Below are 13172 nucleotides of genomic sequence, written 5' to 3'. Positions count from 1 at the left end.
CACCACCACCACCACCCCCATAGCAAGACAGTCTCCATCAATCTGATAAGCTGAACTTCCCCTGTCACACCTGCAGGGCAAAGTCACCTAACAATCCCGCCTCCTAACTTCTATAACCCACTATACATTTCTGCCTCTTCTTTCTCTCTTCTTAAAGCTGCTTTATGTATCTTTTCACTACACATCTGCTCCCGCACGTTCGAGGATCAACATACTGTGCGTGCTCACAGTCTTCACATTGATCAGTTTGGTGGCACGGATGAAGCTGAAAGGGAAGTGGACAAAACCAAAAAAGTGTTGAGCATCCAGTCTTCCAGCTTCCTGCAGAGAAGCTGCCTCACACTGACTAACCTCAATCAATCAATGCAGTCACACATATACAGTAAGTCAGGAGGGAAATACTGTAAATAAGAGCATAAAACACACTTTGAGTCACAGCTTATTGATGATTATTGATAAAAAAAAATGAGCAGAGCTGCTACTGGAACTGAAACAGACCAGTATGCTTAGAATGAATGTTACAACATCAAGAACAATCAGTTTCCAGAACTGATATACATCATGATGTGGAAAATGTATGTAAATATGTAAAAAAAATCAAAAAACTTCTGTTAAGATGGTGAGCGCCCCTCACATTCTAAAATCCATCAGCTTGTGCAAGAACAGAAAACAGTGTCCAACCCACAGTCCTGACACAAACATGTTCAATTTAAAATGACATAACACAGATAAAAGCAGCGCATCCTCACACTGGAGGACTGAAATATCTGTTCTTTTATTATTTAAAACAATTACTCATTTAATTACTTCACAGTCAAATCAACACCAAAACTGTGTTTAACTGTCCATCATAACGAAAATCAGAAGAGATTAAGACATCTGTCATTTGTCTGTTTATGCATCACACACACTCTCTGTATCAGTGCACTGATCAGATTCTGATGAAAAAAAATGGCGGTTTACAAAAATCATTCTCATTGGTCCAAACGAGGGCACGGCAATTAGAGTTCAAAAGGAGGTGACATACTGACTAATCAGTCCAGAAGTGGATTTTATCAGGTTTCCTGTGATGTATAAGTGTGATTGAAAAAAAAGGAACTTCACTTGTTTCGGCAGGTCGCTGCAACTGTAGAGCAATTCTGAGAATAGAGAGAGAGAGAGAGCGAGCAAGAGAGGGAGAGAGAGAGAGAGAGAGAGGAAAAAAACGACGCCACAACACAGAGAGACGTACTGAGCAGATGCTCAAGTCTTCCTCAATAAAGTTGTGTGTGTGCATGTGTGTGTGTCGATCCGTTGTATCAGCATTAATATACCGGCTCTGTTTTTCAGGTTGAGGAGGGGAGGGGAGGAGAGAACAGAGTGCTTGGTCCTGTGTTTTTCTCACTAAAGTTATCAGGGCAGTTATCACCAGTCTCTCCCTCTCTCTCTCTCTCTCCTCCAGATGGTGGATAAGAGGCCTTGCCTTTATTAGCCAGTGCTGGCCTGATAAAGACCTGGTATTGATCCTAGGTTGAAAGAGCAGGTTCGTCAAACATGGCTGATTTACAGAGAACTGATAATGGCAGCGCTGGGCAACCCGAGGAACCTCCGAGAAGAGAGAGAGAGAGGGAGAGGGAGAGGGAGAGAGAGAGAGAGAGAGGGGGGGGGAGTAAATCAACAGCATAATGGGGAGGGGTGTGTGTGTTTATGTGTGTTGGGAGTTGGGGGGCAGCAAAAGGCTAAAACACACACACATATATAAGGAAACAAAGACACCAAGTCGGTTTTCACATGTGTGCAGTCGGCCCGAGTTCTCTCATCTTCTTCTTCTTATACAATCTAATACACACGTAACCCACTCCTCACCACACACACACACAGCCCCACCCCCCCCCACACACACACACACACACCTCTAGCTAATCTCTAATCTCGTCTCGATTAGCACCTGACAGGATTTCCATGGGTTTATCAAACCAAGCCAACCAACAGACGCTTATCACTTCCAGCCCCAAAATTTCACAAGAGCAGGAATTTTTGAGATTAAAAAAACACAGCTAGTGAAATCTTGAATAAGTCAAAAGAATATGACTGAAAACTCTGCTATCACATGGTACAGGGGGGGAGGCTCGGGATAAGAGGTGCATGAGGGGCAGATTCACTGGAGCCAAGATTGAACCTTGTGAATTCTTCTTTCTTTTTATTCAGAGATAAAAGAGTGATACAAATGGAAAGCTGCAACCTCATAATGGTTCCACAGTCTCTTTTTTTTTTTTTTTGGTGTTGTCTCTGGGTGACGTTAACTGTCTCCTGCCAGATAACAGGCAGATAAATCTGGTAATAACCACCAACAACTGCCAGTGAACTAGACATCTGGATTATTTTACCATAACAGTTGCAATAAGCAGGTTGAGGCATATTGTCAGAGAATGGATATCATTACAGCCAGTGTGCTGCTGTGTAATATTACAAACACAAAAAACACAGAGATGGTAGAACATCCAGATGATTATAGTTTAAAAGAATAAAAGAAAGTTATTTCAGTCACTTCACTCAAGCACTGTCGACAGTTTATAGGGGACTATTTGTTTGGTAGGAAGAAGTTCCAGTGAAAAGATCTGAAGCTTAGTGATATAGTCGTCATCCTTCGGAGGCTGCATTTGAAGACTGATTGCGTCACAGTAGCGTGACTAGACTGACCCATTACGAAGGCCCCTTCAAATGCGGCCTTCTCTTCCTTGGCAACGAAGATTCCAACGGGTGGATCCTTCGTGGCGCAACCTATCCCAAGATTCATTGCGCGCCGGCAATGGAAAAAAAAAAAGACCAAGTCCCCTAAAGGGTGTGGCCCCTGAACTGGGACACAGCTAGTGACTATATATAAATGGAAGGTTTGCAAACTATCCACTTCTGTGTCATAACACTAAACCATGCTATATCATATATATATATATATATATATATATATACACACATATACATACATACATACATACATACATACATACATACATACGTACGTATATACACACACAGAGCTTATTTTTGGTGGAGCTGTTCTCGAGAACTTACTTGATGTGATGAAAAAATGAACACAGATGAACGCCATAAAAAATAAAGTCACATAATCATTTGTGAATCCAGCCTTTTTTGTTGTTGTAACAATCCCATGTAGATGCAGCCAGGATTAATGCAGGCCAACCAATCAGCTCCTACTAACAGGCACATTTTCATGTGTGTGTGTGTGTGTATGTATGTATGTATGTATGTATGTGTGTATATATATATATATATATATATATATATGTATATGTATGTATATATATATATATATACACACACATACATACTGTATATGATATATTATTCTTCTCACCTTCATTGTACAGTGGTGTGTACGGCGGGGGGCTGGAGCTGTCACCCTCTACTGAATCATCTGGGTCCGAGACTCCGCCCTCCTCCCCTGATAGGCTGAGGTTGTCGAGGGTGTTGTCCTCGACACCGTCTAGATCCCCAAGGGAACCTGCGTGAAGAAGAGGAGGAAAGCTGAAGACCTGAATCTGAATCCATATCGGTCAAATCCACTACATTCTCCCTCCTGTGGGAGAGACCTGAAACATCTGGACCGCTGATCCTGATGCTGACGGATGAAGACACTTTATTATTAGAAAAAATGAATTTATTCAAGTAAAGAATAAAAAACACATCACTTTTTTGTTTGCTAATTAGATCAGGTGGTCTCATCACCAAATGCACATAAATGGGTATCACAAAAATAAAAGCTTCATCAAGTAGAGAACTCCAGAGATCTGTGTCTGTGGACAGAGACTAATAAGTTTCAAAGAATAATATCAGACTTCAGGTCTGCAGGAGGAGAAGGATTTGAGTTTAATTGTCTTCCCTTGAGCCTCAAGTCCAAACAGACCGGAGCAGGAGAGGTGAAAAATAAAAGGAAGTTAGATTGTTAAACAAGCTACTTATGATTATGTATGTGCAGTATGTTCTGTAAGGGAGAAAAATACCCCAAACACACTCATCCTTTTTTTTTATTATTTTTTTTTTAACTGGACGCATTCAGAAAAGGGTTTCGAGAATTGGACATGCTGAACAATCTAATCCAGAAGATTAATAGCAAGAAGCCAAGGGGGACCTTAAAGCCAAATTACAGTATACCTAAAATTGTAGCTAAAAGAGTGATTAGTGCAGGGCTGATCTATATCAATTACAGTTTCATAATCCCTGCTGACCATAGTAATTATACAGTACTTTTGATCTATTTTAGCCTGTTTGAAGATTACATCCAAAAAATGGAGTCAGTTAATATGAATTTAATGCGACTTTTTTTTGAACTGCTTCATTAATGATACTCCTTCTATAATATGAATACATCAGGGTGCTTTAACAGTCTGAACCTGGAAATTTAATGTAATATTTACTGGCTGTTTCTTGCATCTAGAGGCTGATTTCTAGTTATTAGTGTTGCAAGGCTTGCTGATTATAAAAAGGCAGTTTCTATTATGTTCATGTGCATCAGATGACACGCGTAATTCTCAGCTCCCGAGAGGATACCATGACAGAATTAATAATTCGAGGTAACCATTTCTTTTAAGAGGATTAGAGATCGCCAGAGTGAAGCAGAAATGGTTAATGTGCTGCAGACTGCCGAGGGTGAAAACAACTCAACATACATAATGATGGTGTACTGGAAAGTCAAGGAGGGTGGGCATATTGTTTTTGAATAACTAAGTCGGAGTGAAATTAATACAGAGATTTCATTTCCCACCTTTCTCCCCCAATCCAGACAGGTTGTAAATTAATTTCCATTAGGTTGTGTCGAACGAACAGGGGGATTGTTTCAGAGCTAAAGCCGTGACTAGGGGCGTATATATTTACAATACTGGAACAAAAGGAGTCTATAATCTATACAAAGCACACAACAATACCCGTGAATAAAGAAGCTTGTAGAAAAAGGGAGAGGCAATTTTTCTAATTCTGTTAATTTCACTTCCAAAGCAATTAAAAGCAAGCAGAGATAATGCTGGGAAACAATCGCCGACTGAGAAAGTGTTTCTGTCTTTGTAAATGAAACATCTTTAGGCTAATTTCAACTTCCACGCCTGCATGGTTCACTCTAATTTCAGATAAAATTAACACAGCTAGATTTGGACCTTCATAAAGAAAAAAAAAAAAAAAAAAAAAAAAAAAGATCGATCCTGTACACAATAATTTTAGAATTAGGTCTATGTCGCTTGAGCTTTGCTAGATCTAATTTTCAGTATCTATAAGGACATTTTCATACAATTAATTTTCCTTTAATCATAATTGTACAAAGGGACTTCTCTGTATAAAATTGCAATTATATTTCCTCTTTAAAATGTAAGTTTGAATTATGATTTCTTTCCTCATTACGGCTCTGGTTTAATGAATCAATCACTGCATCACTGCTTTCAGACATCAAATTGTGCGGAAAAGTTTCAGCTCCACTTTCTCCCCTCTTTTATCCAAGGAGAAATATTCTCTCGTTCCCCTCCTCGTCCTGTCTCGGATAGTTGGCAGAAAGGATAGCTGGGCCTGTGTGATAAGTGCAGCACATTCTACTTCATTTGCCAGTTTTAAAAGTTAAAGCCTTATTAATTGTTACAGTGTGATATCCACAGGAAAATTGGACTGAACTCATTCAAGAGATGGAGCAATAATAAAAGACATGGCCCACATGTGTATCTCTGTAGGAGGGACATGAATTAAGTTGAGACTTATCCAAAAGCAGCGCTGAACTAAAGGAGGATCTAAACTGTTCATGAGCAGAGCCTGAAGCTCACATTTATTTATTTTTCCTAAATGGTTCTCGGGCAAATATAAAAGTTTAAGTGAAACGTTGAAAAATGAGATTCAGGAAATATTTCAGAGCCATTCCTGGACACAAAGGAACTTGATGAATTTTCTCTACGGTGTAAAAACCTTCACAGAGCGATTTCCAGACGGAGAGCAAGCAAACAGCATCAACCTGATAATTCAATGTTTCCAGAACAAACTGCTCCTTCAATTTAAATGCTATTTTAATGTCATCTTAATGTTCTATTTGTAATGTATTTCCATGCCTCTGTGGAGAACTCGTCTTGCCTTCACCAGTAGCTACACTGACGATGTACGTGGACACAAATGATTCGAGGTTAACAGGAGATCTGACGAAACAAAAGACGCTGTAGTGAAGTAAAGAGCGAAGCTCAACTGGACAAAGACTCTTATGCTGAAAAGCGCGGTTTGTCGAGTTTTATTCATGCCACAAAAAATAAAAAAAAAGCTTAATCAAGTGTGACTCCAGAATAAAGCAGCAACAAATAACAATTTTCAATATATAAAGTGATTTTTTATTGATCACTTAATATAGGTCTTCTGTATGAAATTTAACAATGAAGGATAAATGCACATCTGAAGTTTATATAAACCAGGGTGGAGTCATCAGCTTGACTGTTTTGTTAACATTCATGCATTCAGTTTATATAAAACCAGGGCTGGTGTCATTTGAAGTAACAGCCAACACAAAACATGTTGATCACAATTTAAAGAACCGAAACATCTTTTTTCAACAAAAGGCCCCTGATGTTTCAAATATGGGCCTTAATAAAACAGATATTATAATATTCTTGATAGTATTCCTGATTTAGTTTAGATATAAATTTGGATTCCAGGAATATAAATCTGATCACACATCAAAAGTATGAATGTTCAAATGTAATTTTGTTAACAATAACCAGCCGCTGTCATTGATATTTTTACAATGAAGTGACAGTGTAAACTGCTTTATTTTATGTCAGAAGAAGCAAAAATGAACAGATGAATAATGAATGAATCCAGCCACAGAAAAATAAGCAATAACTATTTGAATAATCAATAAATTCTTGAGGTTATATTTTTAATATTTCTCTGGTTCAAACGTCACAGTTGTGAGGTTGTGAGTGGTTTTCACTGACATATTTCTGTTCGTTTTCAAAATGGATGAAGAGTGAACACTCAGACCTAGGAGTGACCAAACTGAGGAGCAAGGCCAGGATGTGAAGGTGTCCATCTCAAGGACTTGACCTTTGCTGTTACACAGTCTGTTAACGTTTTAAAGAAACAGGAGGTGTTTTACACAAACACAATTTTGAAAAAAAGAGGCCTGATCTTAAAATAAAACGACTGAGGAAAAATCCTGCCCACCACCAAGATGAGAGCAAGACAGATGTGTTAGCACAGCGCTGCTGACGCTCCAGCGCAGAGACTGCAGCTGTCTGTCTTGGAGGTGTGAGGAGAGGCAGAACAAAGTGCTGCAGCTGATGAAGGCACCAAAGATACTGCTTTATTAACTCTCCGTCCACATCAAACCTGCAGCGAGCAGCTCGCTGATTAAACACAGAGACAACACACATCAAACCTGCATGCTCAACAAGCCTGATTAAACACACGCAAGCCTCGCCGCTCTCACGCTAATAACCCGCCGCACAAAAAATACATTAGACCTGAAAGCAAGAGAAGGAGAGGGGGAGAGAGAGGGGAGGGGGAGAGAGGCGTACTTGTATCAGAAAATCACAGACTTGTGAAGAGAAACATAAAAAGAGGATATTTAGAGAAAGAAAGGAGGAGAGAATGGGAAGGAGAAGAGAACGTGTGAGGCGGAGAGAGAGAGAGAGAGAAGCTGAGGTACCTGACACAGAGTCATGCACTGGAGAGGAGCCACTTATTGATCAGAGTGAAGAGAATTACCCACCACTGAGGAAATACTTTTAATCAACTTTGCACTTTAAACAACATCTCGCTCGACGCTGCATGGGCTCTTATCACAGCTCCATGGCCACCGTTCCCTACAAGAGGAACCATCCACACAGCCCATGATATCGACCCATTATATTCAGCTTCAATAAAAATCAGCTTTTTCTCCTCAGCCTTTGGGATCTGAGCTGCTAACGGCCGCCCATTGATTAGTCCGGGGATGACAAACTCAAGTAAAGAAATAGATTTTTTTTTTTTTTCGACACATCTGAAATCCCTGGGACTTATTGACCATCCTGCACATCTTCACATCTAATATGATGATGATAAAGTAGTCGCAGAGCAGTGGGGGTTGACACATAGTGGTGTTTGGTAGTGAGGGTGGGGCCTGATGGTTAAGATCCGTATCAACCTCCGTCAGTCCTCTGCAACGTCTCTGACATGTTCTCAAACTCATTTGTCTGATGCATCGGTTTCAAAATGTGGCCTTGGTTCATATAAGATACTCATTTTCTCACCAAATCAAATGTCAGATGAACGTAACGTGCTTAACTACACTGAGCAGCAACTGTCAGAATTCATTAAAATATCTGGGCTTAAATCTTATTTCAGTTCCCGGAGCCAGAGGTGACGTCTTCAAACGACTTACTTTGTCCTGTAACAGTTGAAAACTCAAACCATATTTTATTCACAGCAATAGAAGACAGAAAAAAGCAGCAGCTTCTCACATTTAAAGGCTGAGAGCTTTCATAAGAGGAAAGTAGAGCGACCGTATATTTTAGAATAGTTATTGGCCGCCGGGCGCTCGTCCAATGACATCAACCTTGCATCTGCATAAACGTCTAAGTGTCATCATTTGAGGAAATATAACTGTGCTTGACGGTTGGTTTCATATTAGAACTGAAACAATTCATCGATAAATCAATTTGTTGAAAACAGAAAATCAGAAATCAGCAGCTTTTTCAATAATTAATCACTAACGTTACCTTGTTCCATTTGCTGCTTTTCTTTGTCGTATTACTCATCAGGCTAAGCTTGGTGGTTTGAACAAACAATCTGAAGACATCTCTTTGCGCAGTGGCAAAGTGTGACGGAGACTTTGCACCCTTATCTGACATTTAACAGACGCAAAGATGAACTGATTAATAGCAATAATAGTCAGATTAACTGATAATACAAACAACCTTTCATTGTAGCCCTATTTTATATATTACACGTGTCAAATTAAGATTGCGTTGCACTCAGCACTTTAAAATATACCAGCACCCAAGCTACTGTATTAAACATAATATACTGAAAACATAACAAATGATAGATACATGAATGTGTCTGTTCACTGTAGGTGTGTCCAACAAATACTGTAACAAATACTGCGTTTATATATATAAAATATATATAAAGACTACATGAATAGTTTCTTATTATTTGCAGCTGTGCAGAAAAGTGTCCAGGTAATTCTCTGCGTCACAGAGGATCATTTTAATTCCACGCCACAGCAGGTTTGGCCACAGGAAATAAAAAAGCGCTCGCCAGCTGTGTGAAGAAATAAAAACGCAGAAATAAAAAGAAAAAAAGAAAAGCACAAAAAAAAGGTAGAAAATGTCCATCACAGCCAGCAGCGAAATACAAACTGCAAGACTGGTGACAGTGACTGATCACACTGAGCTGATGCACTTGAACACAGGACACCGAACATCAAAGGACCTGAAATGCATGAACACAGTGTAGGCTACATGTAGAACACAGCTGAGGCTCGACACACTGAGCATTAAACTAACAAACTGCAACATGTCAGAGCTGTGAAAAGTCATTTCTTGAATTGTTTGTATTAAAGATGTTTAAAGGCCTCAACTTCAAAAGAATTCGAGGAATTTTGAGACTTTCAGACGGTTTTTTCAGCTCTGTTCACCTCTCAACCACAAAATAATAAAAAAAAAAAAATGCAGTCTCCGACTCTTCTCTCATCCCTCATCTCTCTCCTTTCTAACCTGCAGTCTCTCCTTTATATTCTCGCTTCCTCCTCTCCGTCATTATCTCTCCGTTCCTCATCCCCTCTTATCCCCATCCCCACCACCACCACCACTTCTTTTCTTCTCCTCCATCCCCTTTCAATATCACTGGCGCTCCCTCTCTCTCTATCCCTTATAGTCCATTACCTTCCCTCCCTCTCTCGTTCTCTTTCTCTCCCTCCCCTCCATCCCTTTTTCTTTTCTTTTTTTTTTTTTTCGGTGAAAAAGCGTAGTGACTGGGAGCGTCACTCTGTGCGGATAGCTGGGAGCCGTTGGCGGTTATCGGCTCCTGCAGACTCTCTCTGCCGGTCTGATCTGTCTCCTCTTCATTAAGCAAATACGCCGACGTGGAAATGAAAACATAATAGCTATTTGATTTCCAGCGAGATATTTTGCATATTGGTTCAGAGCTGATAGCGGAATTTCATCAAGTCATTTTTTTTCTTTCCTTCTCTCTTCCCTCCCTATCCCGCCGCCACCACCACCACCACCACCACCTCCTCCCTCCTTCCCCTTCCCCTTCCCTCCATCCTCACGCTTTAAAAACTGAATTACTGAGCTAGGCTGGCTTTCAGCTAGATTTCTTTACATTGCTGGGAAGAGAAAAAAAAGAGGGAGAGGGAGACAGAGAGAGAGAAATCTAGTTCCCCAGAAAGACTACTTAAACGATTAAATATCCCCCCTATTCCCATCTTTTTTTCTCTCTCTCCCTTTTTGATAACAAGGAAGAAAATTTAAAGAATTCACAGTACTTTAGGTTGACTATACTAATCAAAGATAGGAGTGAGAAAATTAACTCCTTAATGAGCACAGCCGTCTCCCTGATAAAGGTCCTGGGGAGACAGTGGGGTGGGACACTGGCTGAACCCTGGGAGAGAGACATGGAGACAGAGTGGGGGAGATAGAAAGTGATAGAGGGAGGCCACTGGATGGAGGGATGGAGTGTAATCGAAACAGAATGAGAGAGACTTGACACCATGCAGGGGTAACAATGAGTTCCCCCCTCCTCCTCCTCCTCCTCCTCCTCCTCTAAGGAGGAGATACTTGCTTCTCAGGCATGAGGAGGGCAAGTAAAGAAACAGCAGCAATCCCGCCCCCTATAGTGCCCCAGATACCCAGTGCTTTGTGTATCAGCGCCAGCCATGATGGATGGTCCAGTAGCGGGGTATCCTTCATGCCCCCAGAGAGAAAAATTTGCCCTGGAGGAGAGGATCAGCAGCCTCCTCACAGCAGGCCTATCTGATAGTCCAGCGCCTCTCAGGAGGACTATTCACCGGGCCGAGCCCACTGAAATAAATCTCCCTGCTGTTGCTTTCCATGTTGGAACACCGTGTTGCTTCGGTGCTGATAGCGGTTCTGACATGTTGTAGCTGCAGCCCGACGAACACTGTACACACTCACACATACACCGGACCACATACACACATCTCTGTCAAAGCGTTCTGAGGTGAGGGAAGAGGTTCCTATGAAGAACTCTCTGATTAGTTGAAATTAGCGTTCATATCATCAGTTATTTATTTGGCATATAAGGCTGGTGTTGGTCCTTATTTCTATTATTATCAATAACAAAAATAATTAATAATCTAATTTTCTAAAAATCGTTCAGTAATTTCCTAAAACAGCTGGACACCGTGGATTAACAGGAAGAAAAAATGCATTTGTAGGGGACTACTTTCAGTGGTGGATGAATACACATTTGGAGCCCTAACATTCTCAAAATCTTAAACTGTGAGGATGTTCTACCTTTCTAGTGTTTCTGTTGTTTTGTTTTTCACGTCTTGATCTCTGTTTAGTTGTGATGGCTGATGATCAACACTTCTGTTATTCTACAAATAATCAAATGATCAAATCAATTTCTAATAAAAATAATTAGACAACACACACACACATACAACACAAATTCAAATGTATGAGTTAGAGTAAATCTAAAGAGTTTATAAAATCTGTTACTTTTATTTTATGAACTGCAATTAATGTCGATGATTCTCAAAATGGCCGATACCCAAATCCAGTTAATGAAGTCAGTATTTATTTTTTTAGCAGGCTGAATTCAGCACTCCAGCCCTGTAATATTAATGTATATTTAAATGGTAGATGGACAAATGACTGTTGGCGATCAGAGTCAAAAGGCATCATTATCTTAGACAGTACGGACACCTGTGTATTAGAAATGACAAGTTTACAGTAATTTAGAACGCGTTGTTAAATAGTTTGTTCAACAGAGTGCGCTGATGTAAAATGACACACTCTGTGTTAAGTACTGTATATTAGAAAAGAAATGTTTGTTATAGGCTGATAAGGACTACTTTACTCAGCATTATTTCACTGTCTCATCCGTCTCCTGCTTGACACGCGGTGCGGAGACATCTCGTGATGTCTTTGATCACGTCTCTCTCTGGCATTCTGTTTCACAACTGTTTCTTCTCTGGCAGCACTTCAGACGCACTCACCCCAACAGACTGTTTCATTTCCCTCGAGGATGCCTCACTCCCACATACATCACAGAGGAACAGCAGACTAGTTTAAATACGGCGAAAACGCTGCGTTCCTCTGAAAAATCTACAGAAAAGTGAACATGTGTGCGTTATGATAAGAGAGTACGGCAAAGACGGAGTGTGTATGTTCCAGACACATATTTCTCAAAAGAAAGAATTACATGTTGCGGATGTAAATTCAAACTGTTCAAACTCTTCACTTTCCTGTTTCCCGGCACCAGTTCCCCATGATTCACATTAGCCTGCATGTTTAATGAACTCGTTAGACTAAGACCATCTGCCCAGGAACATGTGGTTCACCCAGGAAGTGGACAGTTCAGGACATCTATTTCTGCTCCAGTATATCTCAGTCAGGCAGGAAATGACAGAAGAGGAATGGTCAGCAGTAGCACACTATCCTCAGCCACTAGGACACCCCCAAATACCACACATCAATATCTATGACTCCATCTGCACATCCAGTGACCCTCTACAAAGGGTTCCAACCTCAGGGCTGAGAAACTCAAGGCCATGGATACAGATAAAATAATTTCAGACATGGTATGAGCTCCACACCCTGCAAAGTGTTTATATGATAAAGGGAAATGTAATTTGTTACTCTCTTAGCTCTCTTGGCAAACGAAAGCTGAGCTGCTGATACTAAATATTGTTTTTTTAATGCAACAACAGGTGGTTAAAAAAGAAAGAAAGAAAAGAAAGAAAGAGGGGAGGTGTTTCATAGGGAGGGAGATAGAGAGCAGTTACCATGCAGCCCAAACTGAGACCCTGGACTATTGAAGCCAGGCATGCAGACGAGAAAGCCAGCCGATAAGCCCGGCTGATAAAAGATAGAAAATAGCAGCAGATTTGAACTTTCCCACCGTCCTAAGATCCACAGGGGGAGGAGGGGTGGATTCAACTACTTATTGAATCCCTTCCTATCTACACCAAACCCCCCCCC

General features: G+C 40.5%; 1 protein-coding gene across 1 annotated transcript in view; it reads right to left on the bottom strand.

The window, feature by feature from the left end:
• zfpm1 (zinc finger protein, FOG family member 1) overlaps positions 1 to 13172 on the bottom strand; it is a 111818-nt gene that overhangs the window by 60653 nt on the left and 37993 nt on the right. The window contains exon 2 of the mRNA XM_087171511.1: positions 3356 to 3502. Coding sequence (XP_087027637.1) covers positions 3356 to 3502 — 147 coding nt within the window. The remainder of the gene's footprint in view (positions 1 to 3355; positions 3503 to 13172) is intronic.

The sequence above is a fragment of the Seriola lalandi genome, unplaced genomic scaffold (assembly GCF_002814215.2).
Source record: "Seriola lalandi dorsalis isolate HSWRI2012SDOR001 ecotype SW California unplaced genomic scaffold, Sedor1 jcf7180002055008, whole genome shotgun sequence".
Lineage (NCBI taxonomy): Eukaryota > Metazoa > Chordata > Actinopteri > Carangiformes > Carangidae > Seriola > Seriola lalandi.
Note: the sequence above shows the minus strand (reverse complement) of the source record. Positions and strands in the feature narration are given on the sequence as shown.